This window comes from Oncorhynchus mykiss, chromosome 2 (genome assembly GCF_013265735.2).
Source record: "Oncorhynchus mykiss isolate Arlee chromosome 2, USDA_OmykA_1.1, whole genome shotgun sequence".
Classification (NCBI taxonomy): Eukaryota; Metazoa; Chordata; class Actinopteri; order Salmoniformes; family Salmonidae; genus Oncorhynchus; species Oncorhynchus mykiss.
Genome location: NC_048566.1, coordinates 8,689,157 through 8,711,614, shown reverse-complemented (window position 1 = coordinate 8,711,614; position 22,458 = coordinate 8,689,157). Strand labels below are relative to the sequence as shown.

Here is a 22,458-nt window from a genome sequence, read left to right as displayed (position 1 = left end):
AATTTGAAGGGGTGTCCACATACTGTTGTAAATATAGTGTATTTATGTGTAATGTATGCGTGGATTATTTCTCCTAAGTGTGTATTCCAAACATGTAGCTGATAAACAGGAAATGTGACTTTGTGTGCATATCAAATGGCACCATTTCCCCTGTATAGTGCACTAATTCTGACCAAAGCCCTATAGGCCTATCACCCTACTCCCTATTGGCCTGTAAAGGGGTTGTGTTGTTGTCCCTGTTTGGGGCTATGTTGTTGTGCTGTTTGGGGAGTGTGTTGTACTGTTTGGGGCTGCGTTGTTGTACTGTTTGGGGCTGCGTTGTTGTCCTGTTTAGGGTTGCGTTATTGTACTGTTTCGGGCTATGTTGTTGTACTGTTTGGGGCTGTGTTGTGCTGTTTGGGGCTGTGTTGTTGTGCTGTTTGGGGCTGTGTTGTTATCCTGTTTGGGGCTTTGTTGTTATCCTGTTTGGGGCTGTGTTGTTGTGCTGTTTGGGGCTGTGTTGTTATCCTGTTTGGGGCTGTGTTGTTGTGCTGTTTGGGGCTGTGTTGTTATCCTGTTTGGGGCTGTGTTGTTATCCTGTTTGGGGCTGTGTTGTTGTGCTGTTTGGGGCTGTGTTGTTATCCTGTTTGGGGCTGTGTTGTTGTGCTGTTTGGGGCTGTGTTGTTATCCTGTTTGGGGCTTTGTTGTTATCCTGTTTGGGGCTGTGTTGTTGTCATGTTTGGGGATGTGTTGTTGTCCAATTTGGGGCTGTGTTGTTGTGCTGTTTGGGGCTGTGTTGTTGTCCCTGTTTGGGGATGTGTTGTTGTCCCTGTTTGGGGCTGTGTTGTTGTCCCTGTTTGGGGCTGCGTCGTTGTACTGTTTGGGGCTGTGTTGTTGTGCTGTTTGGGGCTGTGTTATTGTGTTGTTTGGGGCTGTGTTGTTGTACTGTTTGGGGCTGTGTTGTTGTACTGTTTGGGGCTGTGTTGTTGTGCTGTTTGGCGCTGTGTTGTTTTCCTGTTTGGGGCTGTGTTGTTTTCCTGTTTGGGGCTGTGTTGTTGTCCTGTTTGGGGCTGTGTTGTTGTCCCGTTTGGGGCTATGTTGTTGTCCAATTTGGGGCTGTGTTATTGTGTTGTCTGGGGCTGTTTGGTTGTGCTGTTTGGGGCTGTGTTGTTGTGCTGTTTGGAGCTGTGTTGTTGTCCCTGCTTGGGGCTGTGTTGTTGTCCCTGTTTTGGGCTGTGTTGTTGTCCTGTTTGGAGCTGTGTTGTTGTCCCTGTTTGGAGCTGTGTTGTTGTCCCTGTTTTGGGCTGTGTTGTTGTCCTGTTTGGAGCTGTGTTGTTGTCCTGTTTGGAGCTGTGTTGTTGTCCCTGTTTGGGGCTGTGTTGTTGTCCCTGCTTGGGGCTGTGTTGTTGTCCCTGCTTGGGGCTGTGTTGTTGTCCCTGCTTGGGGCTGTGTTGTTGTCCCTGTTTTGGGCTGTGTTGTTGTCCTGTTTGGGGCTGTGTCGTTGTCCCGTTGGGGTATGTGTTGTTGTGCTGTTGGGGTCTCAGACCCTTGAGACAGAGGGTGAGGAACTCAGAGACACATAGGAAGAATATCTGGGAAAGCACAAGTTGTGACAGAGAGGCCTGTTGTTCCATTTCTACTGTTGGTTCTCTTATTGCCAATAGCGTTGAGGATTCCTTCCTTGTTGACAAACGCACACATCCAAGAACACCCAGAATATAGAACATGGTGTCCATCGAGTGGAACACATCCCATGTCAACCCTCCTCCCTCCTCCCTTCCTTCTCCTCACCTACTCCCTCCCAACCAAATTCACATAGAAATGTGAGTTATAGATCTGTTATTATAATTGGAAGCAAGTCTAAGGGGTGGTAAATCATTTCTATGCTTCCCGTTCATGAGATTAGTTTCCGCGTCTTCCTTTGGGTTTTGTACAGCAGCTTCAAACAGCTGAAAATACTATATTTTTGGTTGTTGAAATATATTCCACAGCGGTTTAGATGGTACAATGATTCTCTACACTATACATCGCTTGTTTTGTCACATAGACTGAAATTAGGGAAACTCTTTGAATGTTAGCAACCAGGAAATGGTGGACCGATTTCTACATATTGCACCTTTAATCAGGACCATGACTCATGTCACCTAACCTTGACTAATCTAGTTGATTGATGTAAAATCACAGTACTACCAGGTTACTAGTTGATTGAAATGGTTCATGTCTCATGGTCTAATTGTTTGATTTTGTTTCTCTCTCCAGTACAGCGGAGGAGTATTCACCCCACAGAAAGGTAAGAGGCCAAACTACATGAGATGAGTATTCACCCTACAGAAAGGTAAGAGGCCAAACTGCATGAGAGGTAATGGAGCTATTATATGACTCACAGGAGGCTGCTGAGGGGAGGACAGTGAATGGAATAGCATCAAACACATGGAAACCATGGAAACCATGTGTTGGATGTTTTTATTTTTAATTTTATTTCACCTTTATTTAACCAGGTAGGCTAGTTGAGAACACCTTTATTTAACTAGGTAGGCTAGTTGAGAACAAGTTCTCATTTACAACTGCGACCTGGCCAAGATAAAGAAAACTGTGCGACACAAACAACAGAGTTACACATGGAATAAACAAGCGTACAGTCAATAACACAATAGAAAAAAACAAGTCTATATACAGTGTGTGCAAATGGCGTGAGGAGGTAAGGCAATAAATAGGCCATATTAGTGAAATAATGACAATTTCTGTAACGGTTTTCTAGGTGTGAAGGAGAGTCGGACCAAAATGCGGCGTGTAGATTACGATTCATGTTTAATGACGAACACACTAAACACAAACAATAAACGTAACGAAAACCGAAACAGCCTATACTTGTGTAAACTAACACAGAACAAGGACATCAGGACACTAAGGACAATCACCCACGAAACACCCAAAGAATATGGCTGCCTAAATATGGTTCCCAATCAGAGACAACGATAAACACCTGCCTCTGATTGAGAACAACTTCAGACAGCCATAGACCTCCCTAGAACACCCCACTAAGCTACAAACCCAACACACCACATACAAAAACCCATGCCACACCTTGGCCTGACCAAATAAATGAAAATAAACACAAAATACTTCGACCAGGGCGTGACAATTTAGCAGATTAACACTGTACTTGATACCATTCCACTTATTCCACTCCAGCCATTACCACGAGCCCATCATTGTTGGACAGGGTTTCCCAGCTGGTGGCCCACAGGCCATTTTATTTGGCCCCCAAGTTTTCTGACTTAAAACTCCAGCAAATCAGCTGGTTTTTCATTTTGTAAACCTGTTAGAAAGTGCTTCCATGCATAATAGAGATAAATACATTCATGTGATTGAATACAAATGAAAACCAGGTTTGAAATGATGTTTTAGTAAAATATTATATCTGTTTGGGGCTTCTTGCGGTCAATTTGCAGTCTACAAATGATCATCCCGTCAATAAAAAAATGGGCTCGTGGCTGAATCTAGTTGAGGATCCCTGCTGTGTTTACATTTGAATAGCCAGGTTTCCTTAAAGCCTGTTTACAACAGTTTGGGTCATTAAATACTATTGTCCTCTTGTTTCCTGTAGAAACCACAAGAGTCCAAAAGAGTTAGAATGTTTTCTCACACAGTATGAATGTGTTCTGAATTCTCTGTATGTCCCTGCATTTAGAGCAAAGCTCTTTCCCATCAGCTGAGCCTGAAAGAGAACGTGCTCCCGACCAGAGGAACACAAAGGGAGACCAGGGAAGGTGAGTCGATCCTCAAATCTGTCTGCTTCCCAAATGGCACCCTATTCCCCATATAGTGCACCACTTTTGAGCAGGGCTCTATGGCCATTTGGGATGCAGCCCCTGTCTTTGTATTTCTTCTTCCTACATTCCTCCCAGCATGCATTGTTTCCACAGTTTGTGTCGGCTGATGACGTTCTGTATAGAGCATCTCAGAGCCATTCTTTTTAAGGTAGCAAGCACTGTGAGGAGACAGAGTAACAATGGGAATCCTTGAGGCTGGGCAGAATGAGACTTTTCTGAACAATGATATTCCCAATGCTTTCATGTTCAATGATGTCAGTACATGAGGTGATGCATGTGAATTATGACATCATTGAACATGAAAGCATTGGGAATTTCATTGTTCAGAAAAGTCTCAGTCTGTCCAGCCTCTTCACACACATCACCTCATGTACCACTCTATGTATCAGGTTAGCCATTTGAGAACACCCATGAGTTGACCATTCAAATTGCTATGGTCAGTAGTTCCAACTCCATTCTATTCATTCTACTTCTATGGATAAACAGTGTTCTCTTTCTCTCTGTCTCTGGTTCCTTCCTTCCTCTCCCTCCTCAGTGTTGTGTCATGTGTACGTGAGCATGGACTCATATCTGAGTGTGAGGAGCCTGGCCAGTGTTGTGGCCCAGGGGCTGCTGCAGGAGGTGGCTGAGAGACTGGATGTCCCCCTGGAGGAGCTGGTCCTGCTGGCTGTCACCTACCCTGGAGGTATCTAATCTAATCTAACCCTAACCCAACCATACACAACACACTGGGGGAGCTGGTCCTGCTGACTGTCACCTACCATGGAGGTATCTAATCTAGTCTAACCCTAACCTAACCATACACCTACCCTGGAGGTGTCTAATCTAACCCTAAGCTAACCATACCTAACCATACACAACACACTGGGGGAGCTGGTCCTGCTGACTGTCACCTACCCTGGAGGGATCTAGTCTAACCCTAACCTAACCATACACAACACACTGGGGGAGCTGGTCCTGCTGACTGTCACCTACCCTGGAGGTGTCTAATCTAACCCTAAGCTAACCATACCTAATACAACACAACACACTGGGGGAGCTGGTCCTGCTGACTGTCACCTACCCTGGAGGTGTCTAATCTAACCCTAAGCTAACCATACCTAATACAACACAACACACTGGGGGAGCTGGTCCTGCTGACTGTCACCTACCCTGGAGGGATCTAATCTAACCCTAACCTAACCATACACAACACACTGGAGGAGCTGGTTCTGCTGGCTGTCACCTACCCTGGAGGGATCTAATCTAACCCTAACCTAACCATACACAACACACTGGAGGAGCTGGTTCTGCTGGCTGTCACCTACTGTGGAGGTATCTAATCTAACCCTAACCTAACCATACACAACACACTGGGGGAGCTGGTCCTGCTGGTTGTCACCTACCATGGAGGGATCTAATCTAACCCTAACCTAACCATACACAACACACTGGAGGTAATTGTCCTGCTGGTTGTCACGTACCCTGGAGGTATCTAATCTAATCTAACCCTAACCTAACCATACACAACACACTGGGGGAGCTGGTCCTGCTGACTGTCACCTACCCTGGAGATATCTAATCTAACCCTAAGCTAACCATACCTAATACAACACAACACACCTACCGTGGAGGTAACTAACCACAACTTAACACATGTGGATTCACCAGAGTTTCAATGGTCTGTCTGTCTGACCGCCTGCTTTTCGAAATCATATGAAATCTACTGGTTCTGTTCTACTACTGTAGAACAGAACCAGCCCTACACTCACTGACTCCTGTAGAACAGAACCAACCCTACACTGACTGACTACTGTAGAACAGAACCAACCCTACACTGACTAACTACAGTAGAACAGAACCAACCCTACACTGACTGACTACTGTAGAACAGAACCAACCCTACACTGACTGACTACAGTAGAACAGAACCAACCCTACACTAACTGACTCATGTAGAACAGAACCAACCCTCCACTGGGACGCTTATCTACCCCAGATAGCAGGTGTCACGCTGGCTGACATATTTATAATGGCTGTGCTGTGTGTGATGCTTCCTCTCTCCAGAGAAACTCCTCCTGAAGCCTCAGGACAGGCTCTACTCTGATTCGCTGACAGCAGTGGGGAGGCTGCACGTGTGCAGAAAGGACCTGAGTGAAGTCATGGTAGGAATCACAATGAGTCCACTTCAATGCAGTTCCTCAGCAGGCTACAATGTGAATGAATCGAGCAGAGATGACAGTCCTCAGGCCTCCTATCAAGCTACTTCTGCATTTGGTTTATCACATTATATTCCTGATTCCTACTGCATATGCTTCCAGCCTATATCCCACAGGGTCATATCACATCAGAAAATAACATGTTCTTACATGCCCCAACAGAACATAACATATTCCTTTCTCCTCTCAGAGCCCGTTCACAGACAACGCAGAGCTACAACAGAGGTCAGCTCGCATGCTGAGTATGAACACATGGGACGTGGCTGTCACCCTTACAAACTTTGACTGGAGTGTCTTCAACTCAATACATGAGGTCCGTGACATCATCTTTAGTCCATCACCGACACTATGCATGCGTCCCAGTTGGCACCCGATTCACTATAGTGCACCTTTTTACCAGGGCCCATAGAGCTCTGGTCAAAAGTAGTGCGCTATAAAGGGAATAGGGTGCCATTTAGGATACAGTTAAAGATATTAGTGATTCAAAGCTTTCTACAAGCTCACCCGTGTCCTGTCCTGTCTCTCTCCACTACAGCAAGAGCTGGTGTACTTCACATTCAGCCGTCATGCCAGCAGCGGCCACACGGTGGCGCTGGAGCTGCTGCTGCAGCGCTGCAATGAGGTACAGCTGTGGGTGATGACAGAAGTCCTGATGTGTCCTACGCTCTGCAACAGAGTCCAGCTCATCAAGAAGTTCATCAAAATCGCTGCCCAGTGAGCTCTCTTCTCTTCTCTTCTCTTCTCTTCTCTTCTCTTCTCTGACACAACATAGTGGGCTCCAGCATTTAGAGCAGAGTTGTTACATCCTCAAAATGTAATGTCTTCTTCTACAGAAGTAGAGCAGTATGATTGGTCCATTTCACTAAGGGCCCAATACTTCAACGACAGAACTCTGCATAACACTCTATTATAGTGAGGTCTGCATGGAAAGGATGCCCCCTCCTGTGGTTTAGTGAGGAATTACAGTTTGTATTTCTGTATCATCACTGTATGAAGCTGGTGTTAACAGTGTGTCACTCTTTATTTCCTCAGCTGTAAAGCCCAGAGGAACCTCAACTCTTTCTTTGCCATCGTTATGGGTCTGAACACCGCAGCAGTTAGCCGCCTCAGTCAGACCTGGGAGGTCAGTGTTTGTCTGCTTCTGTATGTGTGACTATGATGTCTTTTAAGCTTTTCAGATAAACTGGTCTTGATTGTCTTTTGCCAAGGGACAGTTTGAAATGTACTGTTTAGATCAAAATAGGAGAGAGTTGTCAAACTTTTTGTTGTTGCTTTGAGGATTATTTTATTTGAGATTTCTTTGGCACAGGGGAGGGTAGTGTGTTTTTATTGGGCAGAGGGGAGGGTAGTGTGTTTTTATTGGGCAGAGGGGAGGGTAGTGTGTTTTTATTGGGCAGAGGGGAGGGTAGTGTGTTTTTATTGGGCAGAGGGGAGGGTTGTGTGTTTTTATTGGACAGAGGGGAGGGTAGTGTGTTTTTATTGGGCACAAAGGAGGGTAGTGTGTTTTTATTGGGCAGAGGGGAGGGTAGTGTGTTTTTATTGGGCAGAGGGGAGGGTAGTGTGTTTTTATTGGGCACAGAGGAGGGTAGTGTGTTTTTATTGGGCAGAGGGGAGGGTAGTGTGTTTTTATTGGGCAGAGGGGAGGGTAGTGTGTTTTTATTGGGCAGAGGGGAGGGTAGTGTGTTTTTATTGGGCACAGAGGAGAGTAGTGTGTTTTTATTGGGCAGAGGGGAGGGTAGTGTGTTTTTATTGGGCACAAAGGAGGGTTGTGTGTTTTTATTGGGCAGAGGGGAGGGTAGTGTGTTTTTATTGGGCAGAGGGGAGGGTAGTGTGTTTTTATAGGGCAGAGGGGAGGGTAGTGTGTTTTTATTGGGCAGAGGGGAGGGGAGGGTGTTTTTATTGGGCACAGAGGAGGGTTGTGTGTTTTTATTGGACAGAGGGGAGGGTAGTGTGTTTTTATTGGGCAGAGGGGAGGGTAGTGTGTTTTTATTGGGCAGAGGGGAGGGTAGTGTGTTTTTATTGGGCAGAGGGGAGGGTAGTGTGTTTTTATTGGGCAGAGGGGAGGGTAGTGTGTTTTTATTGGGCAGAGGGGAGGGTAGTGTGTTTTTATTGGGCAGAGGGGAGGGTAGTGTGTTTTTATTGGGCAGAGGGGAGGGTAGTGTGTTTTTTTATTGGGCAGAGGGGAGGGTAGTGTGTTTTTATTGGGCAGAGGGGAGGGTAGTGTGTTTTTATTGGGCAGAGGGGAGGGTAGTGTGTTTTTATTGGGCAGAGGGGAGGGTAGTGTGTTTTTATTGGGCAGAGGGGAGGGTAGTGTGTTTTTATTGGGCAGAGGGGAGGGTAGTGTGTTTTTATTGGGCAGAGGGGAGGGGAGTGTGTTTTTATTGGGCAGAGGGGAGGGTAGGGTGTTTTTATTGGGCACAGGGGAGGGTAGTGTGTTTTTATTGGACAGAGGGGAGGGTAGTGTGTTTTTATTGGGCAGAGGGGAGGGTAGTGTGTTTTTATTGGGCAGAGGGGAGGGTAGAGTGTTTTCATTGGCCACAGAGGAGGGTAGGGTGTTTTCATTGGCCACAGAGGAGGGTAGGGTGTTTTCATTGGCCACAGAGGAGGGTAGGGTGTTTTTATTGGCCACAGAGGAGAGTAGTGAGTTTTTTCCCTGATTTACATTCACCATTTTGTAGGTTTTACTATATAATGTCTTCCATATAGCCATGTTTCCTCATCTGCTTGCATGCACCTCTCCTATATCAAGGTGTTTTGGTACTTCCCTTATGCACTATGCCTTTCTACACTCTTACTAAACCATAGGTCAATGTCGTCTAACAGTCAACTGTCTAACCTGCCCTCTATTCATAGTGACTATAGTAGTAGATGAATCATATATAGTCTACCACTCAGCTGTCTAACCTGCCCTCTATTCATAGTGACTATAGTAGTAGATGAATCATATATAGTCTACCACTCAGCTGTCTAACCTGCCCTCTATTCATAGTGACTATAGTAGTAGATGAATCATGTTCAATATAAATCCACTCGATAGAAGAGTAGCTGAGAGGCATCATTACTTCATGAAAGAACAGTGAAGACATGAAAGATGCAGCTCAAAAAGCTCCCCTATTGATCTTGTTAAGGGACAATACAGTTATCCTACCTAGATTACTGGACCCTACTACACCATAATACAATGAAAAGTTGCATCACTGTATTCAATTGAGTACAGTTCTACTCTAGGCTGTAAACTGAAAATGCCATTTGAATAATGGCTCAAAAGCTGTGTTATTTGAATGTTTCATTCCATGGATCAGTTATGGGTCTACTCTGGACAGATTCTAGAAAAGGCACAGTAGCAGGCCAGTCTGGCTGGATTTTTACTTCTGATGCTGATCATCATTCTCCTAAGTCTTCTTCACGTAGGCCTGTGCTCCCAGCAGGCCCAGTTATTCAGGGAAACTGAACACGCGTTCGGCCTCCTTTCTCATCTATTTCTAGACCTAGAAGCTAACGCCTAAATATAGTCGCAATGTTTCAGTCTGAAAACGCTACTTCAAAAGTCTCCTGTAGGCTACCTGCTCACATCCATCCACTCCACTATACACCCAGTGTACAAAACATTAGGAACACCTTCCTAGTATTGGGTTGCACCCAAGTTTGCCCTCAGAACAGACTCAATTCGTCGGGGTATGGAGTCTACAAGGTGTCCAAAGCGTTCCACAGGGATGCTGGCCCATGTTGACTCCAATGCTTCCCGCAGTTGTGTCAAGTTGGCTGGATGTCCTTTGGATGGTAGACCATTCTTGATACACACAGGAAACCGTTGATTGTGAAAACCCAGAAGCATTGCAGTTCTTGACACACAAACTGGTGCGCCTGGCACCTACTACCATACCCTATTCAAAGGCACTTAAATATATTTTGTCTTGCCCATTAACCCTCTGAATGGAACATACACAATCCATGTCTCAATTGTCTCATGGCTTAAAACTCCTTCTTTAACCTGTCTCCTCCCCTTCATCTACTCTGATTGAAGTGGATTTAACATGTGACATAAATAAGGGATCATAGCTTTCAACTGGATTCACCTGGTCAGTCTATATCATGGGAAGGGCAGTTCCTATTGTTTTGTACACTCAGTGTAGTTCCAGCATCTTAACTGTGCAACGGCCATTCATCAATGGAAAGCGACATCTGTTACAAAACAGCATAAAGTTGAAGGACATTCGTAGATTGTGAAGCCAAGCCTTCGATACTGAGTAAGTCTACAAGGTAGCGGGGATGTATTCTCTGTCAGATAGACATTCTCTACTTGATTGTGGAGTTGAAAACACAATCCATGATGATAAACGCTCAGTCAGTAAGCAGTATGCATTTATGCATTTCATATTGGTTGTGTGTGGTGCATTGGCACAGAAACCTGTTGGTGGAAAACACAGGAGGTTGGTGGCACCTTAATTGTGGAGGATGGGCTTACGGTAATGGCTGGAGCAGAATTAGTGGGATGGTATCAAATGCATGATTTCCATGTGTTTGACAACATTCCATGTTCTCCGTTCCTGGCTATTGTTATGAGCCGTCCTCCCCTCAGCAGCCTCCACTGGTGGAAAATTCATTGCAAATATTTTATACAATTATAAATATAGCATCAAACTGTTAGAAATCTGATTTCCCCTTAGCTGATCATTGTCTGCTGCCAGCTCTGATTGTAGCGTAATGAGACAAGCAGGGAGAGTGAGCTCGTCCTTGGTGGTCGACAAAGTGGATATCCACGGTTATAAACACAGGGTCGCTACAGGGATTGTTATTTCTGGTGGTAATAATATTGTATGAGGAGGGTGTGCACACTGTTTCACAGGACAAGGAGGAGGTCTGAGTCGACCCAGTAAATGTTGTGGCAACTAAACCTGTTTTTCTTTCCATCAGAAAGTTCCAGGAAAATTCAAAAAACTGTTTTTGGAACTGGAGATGTTGACAGTAAGTTCATTATGTTTTATTGTGTAGAGATCCTGTAATAATGAATGGGACTATACATGGAATTATGTGTTGTACGTTTAGTACTAGGAACATATTGGGTCATCTGGTCATTAAATAGGCTACATGTTTTCACTGTTGAGTTAATAAAAGCAGGAGGCTTTATTAATTATCACTAGTTCTGGTCATCTTGGGACATAGTAACAGATGTTAAGGGGTTGTGAGGGCTTCTGTAGTGCACATGTTCGAGTCCCAAAAGGCACCATATGCCTTACATAGTGCACTCCTTTTGACCTGATCCCTATGGGCCCTGGTCATAAGTATTCACTATATAGGGAAGATGTTGGCATTTGGGACGCAACAGACCACGTTTCTCCCCAAAGACAAGCGTCACACATCACATCTGTCTCAACATGTCTTCACAGGACCCCTCTCTCAACCACAAAGCCTACAGGGACGCTTTCAAGAAGACCAAGACGCCCAAGATCCCATTCCTTCCTCTGCTACTGAAAGGTGCCTAGACTCAGAAAACACTGCATGTTACTGTCATCACTGCCTCCTGAACCCTGCAGTGGTCTGTAATGTTACTGTCATCACTGCCTCCTGAACCCTGCAGTGGTCTGTAATGTTACTGTCATCACTGCCTCCTGAACCCTGCAGTGGTCTGTAATGTTACTGTCATCACTGCCTCCTGAACCCTGCAGTGGTCTGTAATGTTACTGTCACCACTGCCTCCTGAACCCTGCAATGGTCTGTAATGTTACTGTCATCACTGCCTCCTGAACCCTGCAGTGGTCTGTAATGTTACTGTCATCACTGCCTCCTGAACCCTGCAATGGTCTGTAATCTTACTGTCATCACTGCCTCCTGAACCCTGCAGTGGTCTGTAATGTTACTGTCACCACTGCCTCCTTAACCCTGCAGTGGTCTGTAATGTTACTGTCATCACTGCCTCCTGAACCCTGCAGTGGTCTGTAATATTACTGTCATCACTGCCTCCTGAACCCTGCAGTGGTCTGTAATCTTACTGTCATCACTGCCTCCTGAACCCTGCAGTGGTCTGTAATCTTACTGTCATCACTGCCTCCTGAACCCTGCAGTGGTCTGTAATGTTACTGTCATCACTGCCTCCTGAACCCTGCAGTGGTCTGTAATGTTACTGTCATCACTGCCTCCTGAACCCTGCAGTGGTCTGTAATGTTACTGTCATCACTGCCTCCTGAACCCTGCAGTGGTCTGTAATGTTACTGTCATCACTGCCTCCTGAACCCTGCAGTGGTCTGTAATGTTACTGTCATCACTGCCTCCTGAACCCTGCAGTGGTCTGTAATGTTACTGTCATCACTGCCTCCTGAACCCTGCAGTGGTCTGTAATGTTACTGTCATCACTGCCTCCTGAACCCTGCAGTGGTCTGTAATGTTACTGTCATCACTGCCTCCTGAACCCTGCAGTGGTCTGTAATCTTACTGTCATCACTGCCTCCTGAACCCTGCAGTGGTCTGTAATGTTACTGTCACCACTGCCTCCTGAACCCTGCAGTGGTCTGTAATCTTACTGTCATCACTGCCTCCTGAACCCTGCAGTGGTCTGTAATATTACTGTCATCACTGCCTCCTGAACCCTGCAGTGGTCTGTAATCTTACTGTCATCACTGCCTCCTGAACCCTGCAGTGGTCTGTAATCTTACTGTCATCACTGCCTCCTGAACCCTGCAGTGGTCTGTAATGTTACTGTCATCACTGCCTCCTGAACCCTGCAGTGGTCTGTAATGTTACTGTCATCACTGCCTCCTGAACCCTGCAGTGGTCTGCAATGTTACTGTCATCACTGCCTCCTGAACCCTGCAGTGGTCTGTAATGTTACTGTCATCACTGCCTCCTGAACCCTGCAGTGGTCTGTAATGTTACTGTCATCACTGCCTCCTGAACCCTGCAGTGGTCTGTAATGCAGACAGAAATATTGTGAGCTGAACTTAAATCAGGATCGACGAACTAGCACTCCATATTTGAACTCTGCTACATTGTTCCCTTTCTCTTAGATATCACTTTCATTCACGAGGGCAACAAAACGTTTCTCGATAACCTGGTGAATTTTGAAAAGCTGGTAAGTCGCTTCAGTATGACGGAAGGGGTTGAACATGTCAGTGCACCCAGTGTTTCTTCAACTGTAGACAGTCTATAACGCAGAAACCAGGTCATCTAAAATATGTGATGGATGTGTATTTGATGTGTATGGTGTCCATCTCCTCTTGCAGCACATGATAGCCGACACGGTGCGTCTCATCAGACACTGTCAGGAGGATCACATGGGTGGGTGAAGTGTGTGTGTGTGTGTGTGGTCTTACTCTCACACAGTCTTAGATCAGCAATGACCATCAACTTTGATGAGCTATCCTTGAACCTCCATACTCATGTCATTACTGACACGCAGTAGACAGGTCACAGTGTTGACTTTCTACAGTCAGCCACTATAACACAGTAGACAGGTCACAGTGTTGACTTTCTACAGTCATCCACTATAACACAGTAGACAGGTCACAGTGTTGACTTTCTACAGTCATCCACTATAACACAGTAGACAGGTCACAGTGTTGACTTTCTACAGTCAGCCACTATAACACAGTAGACAGGTCACAGTGTTGACTTTCTAAAGTTGTTGTACAGTAAAGATGACTCAACTACAGCAGTCATCAGAATAACAGTATCCAATTAGATCATCAGTTCATCAATAACAACATATGTTACTATAGTAAATTGATTGAGTCATTAATGCTGAGAACCCCCTACGGTACACAGCCACTCACAGTAATGAAGACTGTGTACCAACAACTATCTTCTGTCATGGATAATTCTCTGTGTGTGTGTGTGTGTGTGTGTGTGTGTGTGTGTGTGTGTATTTACTGTGTGGTTTACCTCCTAGGGAACGGGATGCCCCAGAAGAGCAGTCCGGAGGTGCAGGCCTATGTCGACTACCTTCACGTCATTGACAATCAGCAGACTCTGTTTGAACTGTCCCACAGACTGGAACCCCGTGTGTAGATAGACCACATACACTCTCTGAGCCTGCCTCCCTCCACCCCTCGAAGTCAGACCACCAAGGAGAAGGGTACCAACTAGTCTCTGGAAACACCTCTCAGGACTCATAGAGAGACATGGGTTGGCCAACTCTACAGAGCCCAGCTCTAACACACACACACACACACACACACACACACACACACACACACACACACACACACACACACACACACACACACACACAGGATTCTATTAATCAGTTGCTCACACAGCAGGACTTGATGAGTTGAATTAGGTGGGTTAATGCAGGACTGGAACAAAAGCCAGAGGGTTAGGGTTGGCCAGAGCCAACAGAGAGATGACTGTGTGGCGCTGGCCAACCACTAGATGGCGCCAAAAGGCATACTGGAATACTGAGCAACGATGGAGCAGAGGTAACCAAAGAGCTTCTCAGTTTAACAAATAGATCTGGACCCATATTGATCAAAGGATCCCCGAGTAGGAGTGCTGATCTAGGATTTGTTTAGCCTTTTGGATCGTAATGAATGGACAGGGACCTAGATCAGAACTCCTACTCAGTGATGTCCTGGTAGATAAATAGGTGGATAAACTTGGATTGCTGGTCGCAGTGAAAAAAGTAATGCTTCCTATTCTTTCAATGCATTTTTCTGCAAAATGTGGGTACATTGTTGGGGCCCTCCCCCCAAAAAGGTGGGTACATTGTTGGGGCTCTCCCCCCAAAAAGGTGGTTACATTGTTGGGTCCCTCCCCCAAAAAGGTGGTTACATTGCTGGGGCCCTCCCCCCAAAAAGGCGGTTACATTGTTGGGTCCCTCCCCCAAAAAGGTGGGTACATTGCTGGGGCCCTCCCCCAAAAATGTGGGTACATTGCTGGGGCCCTCCCCCAAAAAGGTGGGTACATTGCTGGGACCCTCCCCCAAAAATGTGGGTACATTGCGTTTACCCTCCACTACACCAGTGATCCTACTCTGAGACTCTTTATGAACATGGACCCTGCTTCAGTCACTCTGTATTGATAGCTTCAGGTTGTTGTTATCTGCTTCCAAACAGGTGACCACTCCCAGATTATCTATCTACACACAATGAATGAAAGCATCAACCTTCTGGGGACTTCTGGGGACTCTGAACACCAGGACACTACACTTGACAGACCTCCAGTGCATGACCACCACACACTAGACTGCTGTTAAGCTAAATGGTTTTAAACAACAATATTGAAAAGTGTGTGTGTGTGTGTGTGTGTGTGTTGCATAAATGTCACTTCCGAATACTGAAAAAAAGATCATTCAAAATATTTCAGAGTAAAGTGTGAGGTAATAAAACCTTCCTCGACAGCAGAAGGGTTTTGTTACAGGTATAGATAATGTAATAAACCATCCTCAACAGTAGAAGGGTTATGTTACAGCTATAGATAATGTATTAAACCATCCTCAACAGTAGAAGAGTTATGTTACAGCTATAGATAATGTAATAAACCATCCTCAACAGTAGAAGGGTTATGTTACAGATAATGTATTAAACCTTCCTCAACAGTAGAATTGTTATGTTACAGTTATAGATAATGTAATAAACCATCCTCAACAGTAGAAGGGTTATGTTACAGTTATAGATAATGCAATAAACCATCCTCAACAGTAGAAGGGTTATGTTACAGTTATAGATAATGTATTAAACCATCCTCAACAGTAGTAGAACGGTTATGGTCACAGTTATAGATAATGTAATAAACCATCCTCAACAGTAGAAGGGTTATGTCACAGTTATAGATCATGTAATAAACCATCCTCAACAGCAGAAGGGTTATGTCACAGTTATGGATAATGTAATAAACCATCCTCAACAGTAGAAGGGTTATGTTACAGTTATAGATAATGTAATAAACCATCCTCAACAGTAGAAGGGTTATGTTACAGTTATAGATCATGTAATAAACCATCCTCAACAGTAGAAGGGTTATGTCACAGTTATAGATCATGTAATAAACCATCCTCAACAGCAGAAGGGTTATGTCACAGTTATGGATAATGTAATAAACCATCCTCAACAGTAGAAGGGTTATGTTACAGTTATAGATCATGTAATAAACCATCCTCAACAGTAGAAGGGTTATGTTACAGTTATAGATCATGTAATAAACCATCCTCAACAGTAGAAGAGTTATGTTACAGCTATAGATAATGTAATAAACCATCCTCAACAGTAGAAGGGTTATGTTACAGATAATGTATTAAACCTTCCTCAACAGTAGAATTGTTATGTTACAGTTATAGATAATGTAATAAACCATCCTCAACAGTAGAAGGGTTATGTTACAGTTATAGATAATGCAATAAACCATCCTCAACAGTAGAAGGGTTATGTTACAGTTATAGATAATGTATTAAACCATCCTCAACAGTAGTAGAACGGTTATGGTCACAGTTATAGATAATGTAATAAACCATCCTCAACAGTAGAAGGGTTATGTCACAGTTATAGATCATGTAATAAACCATCCTCAACAGCAGAAGGGTTATGTCACAGTTATGGATAATGTAATAAACCATCCTCAACAGTAGAAGGGTTATGTTACAGTTATAGATAATGTAATAAACCATCCTCAACAGTAGAAGGGTTATGTTACAGTTATAGATCATGTAATAAACCATCCTCAACAGTAGAAGGGTTATGTCACAGTTATAGATCATGTAATAAACCATCCTCAACAGCAGAAGGGTTATGTCACAGTTATGGATAATGTAATAAACCATCCTCAACAGTAGAAGGGTTATGTTACAGTTATAGATAATGTAATAAACCATCCTCAACAGTAGAAGGGTTATGTTACAGTTATAGATCATGTAATAAACCATCCTCAACAGTAGAAGAGTTATGTTACAGCTATAGATAATGTAATAAACCATCCTCAACAGTAGAAGGGTTATGTTACAGATAATGTATTAAACCTTCCTCAACAGTAGAATTGTTATGTTACAGTTATAGATAATGTAATAAACCATCCTCAACAGTAGAATTGTTATGTTACAGTTATAGATAATGTATTAAACCATCCTCAACAGTAGTAGAACGGTTATGGTCACAGTTATAGATAATGTAATAAACCATCCTCAACAGTAGAAGGGTTATGTCACAGTTATAGATCATGTAATAAACCATCCTCAACAGCAGAAGGGTTATGTCACAGTTATGGATAATGTAATAAACCATCCTCAACAGTAGAAGGGTTATGTTACAGTTATAGATAATGTAATAAACCATCCTCAACAGTAGAAGGGTTATGTTACAGTTATAGATCATGTAATAAACCATCCTCAACAGTAGAAGGGTTATGTTACAGTTATAGATAATGTAATAAACCATCCTCAACAGTAGAAGGGTTATGTTACAGTTATAGATCATGTAATAAACCATCCTCAACAGTAGAAGGGTTATGTTACAGTTATAGATAATGTAATAAACCATTCTCAACAGTAGAAGGGTTATGTTACAGTTATAGATAATGTATTAAACCATCCTCAACAGTAGTAGAAGGGTTATGGTCACAGTTATGGACTTAGCTGGTGGACTTAGATGTTTGGTCTTAGCTGTGGACACTCAGAGACGTAGCTTGAGGCATCAGATCCTTTGCCTGTCATGTCTCTGTATCTGCACTATGAAGAAACAGCAATACACCAAGTCGACACTTTTGCCTTTGAACATTCTTGTCCAGTTAAAACGCCTTTGCCTTTTTCTTTCAGTGGCAGTATTAGTTAATCTTCTAGAAACGGCTAATAAACTGTACATGTCTATGAGCCATCCACCTGCAGGATGTTGTGTCCTGTTCTAGAGAATCCTCTTGGTGAATGTTTCAGTGGTTTAGAAAAGAGATCAGACCCTGATATAGAGGTTCTTCAGTAGCACCACCAGTTCTCCTGTTGTGGATTCCCCTGATGTGTAATGTGTGTATCACAGAGATGAAACACTTCTATATCTATGGTGTGTATAGTGTTTTGAGGCAGGTCATGTACTATAGATTCCATCTATATACTGTAGTATGTTGTGCGTTCCCTGGTTGGACATGGAGATTTGGAGAAGTATTTATTATTATGATAATAGACTTATTTATTTGCTCGTTGTGCACTACTTTTGACCAGGTAGTGTACTATGTAGGGAATAGGGTATCATTTGTGTCCTTTTTACCTGCCGTGGGGTTCCAATAGGTCAGGACCTGGTCTGCATGACGTGGTAAAGCCATGGATCGACCACCAAGTATAATATGCATGGAACAAAAAGCATTTCCTTGTGAAGTAGTGCTTTTCTACATGTCGCTACAACGCCCAAATCAGCATGTACTAACAAATATTATTTCAGAAAGGGAAACAAAAGCAATACCAAGTCACTGCTCTTCTCTCTCATCACTCTTTATGCTTTTCGTTTTTTACAGTCATTTTCAAATGTTAAATAATAAATGAAATGTTTTGTTGTATGAATACAGTGTGTTGAGTTTCTTTGGAAAGACGTGCGGATACATAGTTAAACTCAGAGAAATGCAGAGGCACCGCAGAACTGAGACGAGTGAGATGCAAGACGTCGTTCTCACCGTCGCACAGCGTCTGCACATGTGCAAAGGGTTCCTTCACGCTGATTCATAATCTGAAACTACTATCTCATGGTCAAGCCATGAACACAGACGTTGACGTCAACACTTAACTCATTTTTTTTTGTTTCATGTTTCGTAACTAAAATACAACATGCTCTCTCAGAAATAATGCCTTAAAATTTCAGTCCTCATCCTCAAGGTTGCTCTTTCACCAAACAAAAATCTATCAAATATCACTATCTGCTCACTTTGCATGGAGCCTAGTACAACAACAAACAAGACCAGCTTTACTCCAGTTCCCTAAAAGCATCTGTGCCCCAGCCCGATGCCCTCATTGGCCTTAACCAGGTGCCCTGTGTGGCCTTTAACATGCCTCTCTATGACATTCCCCCTGCTGGGCCAGGCTGTACACCCTGCCATTTCCTCCCCAACATCCTGGGCACCCCCTCATTTTCCCGTCACATAATCACTGCCTAGCTGCCGCCGCCGCACGCTAATGGGGGGAAGAGAGGAGGCAGATGAAGACCTAGGCTGTGTCCCAAACGGCACCCTATTCTCTATATAGTGCACTACTTTTGGATTACTTCGGGTCCAAAGTAGTGCACTATGTAGGGAGGGAATAGGTTGCCAATTTGGGACACAGCCCTAGAGCGCGGAGGGAAGGCTTCACATCCCCGTGGAGGATACAACAAACCCACAGAATCAATCTTCCATCTGCTGGCTGTTCTGTTGTTGTAGCCTGACAGTGTAGAAGCCACTTTGGCTCCCAGGAAGGAATTAAGTGCAAGACAACAGCTATTTGCGTCGGAGTGCGTTGGGTGCTGGGTGAGAAGACAGAATCCTTCTATGTGGGACTCCAACTAAAGATTACCGTGGTGACGTTAATTGGTGAATGTGCTCATAGAAGTGTGTAATTTAATGAGTTTAACAACACAAAATGTGCGTCAGTCATATCCGTTTCACACAGGTGTGTGATTTTAAAGGCCCAGTGCAGTCAATAACTAGATTTTACTTGTGATTTTGTATATATTTCCACACTGTGAGGTTGGAATAATACTGTGAAATTGGGAGAATTATGATAATTAACTTTTAGTGAAAGAGCTGTTTGAAAAGACCTCCTGAAATGTCAGCTTGTGTGGCTGGGTGTTTTTTTTGGACCGCCTGGTGACATCACCATGCTGTATAAGTTAATAGACCAATAACAAAGAGTTTGTCCTCCTCTCTGCCAATAACAGGACATTTTCAGGTTACACATCCCTCCCATTAGGCTCCTCCAATTATGACCCTCTCTCAGACCACTCCCAGACAGTCCTAGCAAAATGATTGCTTGAGAAATTGCATTTTGCTAAGACAGTAAGAAGCAATTTTTGTTTATTTTTTACCATTTAAATAAGGTACATAAATGTTACCCAGAAATGATTTTGATATTGAGATACAAATGGCTGCAGTGGAGTACTAAGGAACAAGGCCAACAGACGCCGTAGTCTTTATCTGCAGCAGGCAACTGTCATCTCATCAGCTTGAGGCGTCTTTGTGATTTTACCACCACCTCCCACCTTCCCGAGCCACAACACCCCGTATACATCAGCAATGTCAAACAATAATATTGATCATCTTTAAACTGAACATTATGAAATGGTTAGTTATACAGGTATGTAGTTGATTATCATTATTGCATGGGCTACTAGTTTAATCTCTGTGGAGCTGCATGCTCTTTTCTATGTGAAGATAAAAAAATAAAAAATCCTCTCTGGGTGAGAATACGATCAGAACCTTGACTGTGAACCCTGGGTGATATTTCATCATAACACATACAGTAGAGCTCCAGAGAGATCCATCACCAACACTGACATTATGCCTCCCGCCTGGGGGCTTTGGTGAACCTCAAAGGGCACACTATTCTCTATATAAGCCCCATATGGGCCCTGATCAAAATGAGTGCACTATATAGGGAATAGGGTGCCATTTGGGACACTGTCTATGACTCAATGACAGTACAATCAAACTACTGACCCCATGTTTAGAATATTTGGGTTATGGGTTGTTGTTGTTTGTTCATCTAGTTAATCTAGCTCATCATGAACGTCAACTTCACTTGCTACATTTCCCCTCCTCTCTGGATCACATGATCTTGTTGTTGTCTGCTCATTCTGTGTGTGGTTTAATTCAGTCCAGAGAGCTTGATAACCAGACTCTATAACACAGAGCACAGAGAAATCAAGGAGGGCTGGTCTAATCTGTAGCTGCTCTTCATAGAGAGGTATCAGTGGGATCTACATCGCCATGCCCTGAATGAATTACACCAGTCTGTTAGTATTCTGTCTCTGGTGTACTAAAAGGTCAATGTCAAACGCAGCTCATTTAGAAGTCAATAGGCGCCGTGCACACATCTCCTGGGAATGCCAGGCCTGGGACTCTGCTCCAGACGCTATTGTGTATCATTCAGTTAGCTGACCTTCCAATGAAATATGCTCTCCATACTGAATTACATGGTCCAAGTAGAGGCATAAGTTCCCGACAAATCCTGCTCCCTATTGGGTAGTAATTCAAACATATTCATGTACACCAACAAGTAAATATTGTGTTAAATTCCTCCTTGTTCATATTGACATTTTCATTTACATTGGTGTAATACTGAAAGTGATTAAAAAATACATACAGAGAAAAGTATGTCAGTTATTACTTATATAACATATACATAAGTACTTTTTAAAATCCTAGCTTGTTATCACCAACATCACCAACAAACTATCAGGGTCCGAACACACCAAGAAAGTCGTGAAGAGGGCACGACAACGCGTTTTACCCTAGATGGCTCGTACCCCAACTAAACAAGGGCCAAGCTTCCTGCCATCCAGGATCTATATGCCAGGCAGTATCAGAGGAAGGCCCCAAAAAAATTCAAAGACTCCAAGCACCCATTTCATAGACTGCTCTCTCTGCTCCCGCACACCAAGCAGTACCGGAATGCCAAGTCTAGTTCCAAAAGACTCCTTAACAGTTTCTACCCCCAAGCTATAAGACTGCTGAACAATTCATCAAATGGCCACCCAGACTATTTGCATTGACCCCCCCCACCACCACCCCTTGATTTTACACTGCTTCTACTCACTGTTTATTATCTATGCATAGTCACTTTACCTTCACCTATATGTACCTTGACTAACCTGTACATTGACTCGGTACCGGTATCCCCTGTATATAACCTCATAGTTATTTTATTGTCTTACTTTTTTTTTTACTTTAGTTGTTTAGTAAATATTTTCTTAACTCTATTTTCTTAAAACTGCATTGTTGGTTAAGGGCTTGTAAGTAAGCATTTCACCGTAAGGTCTACAGTTGTTGTATTCAGCATTTCACGGTAAGGTCTACAGTTGTTGTATTCAGCATTTCACGGTAAGGTCTACAGCTGTTGTATTCAGCATTTCACGGTAAGGTCTACAGCTGTTGTATTCAGCATTTCACGGTAAGGTCTACAGCTGTTGTATTCAGCATTTCACGGTAAGGTCTACAGCTGTTGTATTCAGCATTTCACGGTAAGGTCTACAGCTGTTGTATTCAGCATTTCACGGTAAGGTCTACAGTTGTTGTATTCAGCGTATGTGACACATACAAATTGTTTGATTTATAGGTTACACCATAATACCTCCCTACATGACACAGCATGGAACACTATGCTGCTCTATCAATCAATCACTTGTCCTTGTGCTGTGTCAGTGGTTAGATCAGTGTTTCCCCTAGATTATTTTCCAGATGGCGCGTACCTCAACAAACAATGGCAGGGGAAGTATGTGACATACTTTATCAACAGCAGACTTGCAGGATGCCTGATAAATCGAAATAAGTTTGCCGTTATGGAGTTACTGCTG

General features: G+C 43.6%; 1 protein-coding gene across 2 annotated transcripts in view; it reads left to right on the top strand.

Annotated features, from left to right (window-relative positions):
• Window positions 1-18,479, top strand: part of LOC110535184 (rap guanine nucleotide exchange factor 5) — a 59,029-nt gene extending 40,550 nt beyond the window's left edge. For both annotated transcript variants that reach the window (XM_036937174.1, XM_036937168.1), the window contains 12 exons: window positions 2,239-2,269; window positions 3,671-3,749; window positions 4,348-4,497; window positions 5,859-5,956; window positions 6,201-6,323; window positions 6,546-6,724; window positions 7,043-7,133; window positions 10,925-10,975; window positions 11,398-11,485; window positions 13,012-13,076; window positions 13,228-13,282; window positions 13,893-18,479. In XM_036937174.1, the coding sequence (XP_036793069.1) occupies window positions 2,239-2,269; window positions 3,671-3,749; window positions 4,348-4,497; window positions 5,859-5,956; window positions 6,201-6,323; window positions 6,546-6,724; window positions 7,043-7,133; window positions 10,925-10,975; window positions 11,398-11,485; window positions 13,012-13,076; window positions 13,228-13,282; window positions 13,893-14,011 (1,129 nt within the window). In that variant the 3' untranslated portion in view covers window positions 14,012-18,479. The remainder of the gene's footprint in view (window positions 1-2,238; window positions 2,270-3,670; window positions 3,750-4,347; window positions 4,498-5,858; window positions 5,957-6,200; window positions 6,324-6,545; window positions 6,725-7,042; window positions 7,134-10,924; window positions 10,976-11,397; window positions 11,486-13,011; window positions 13,077-13,227; window positions 13,283-13,892) is intronic.
• The last annotated feature ends 3,979 nt before the right edge of the window (window positions 18,480-22,458 follow it).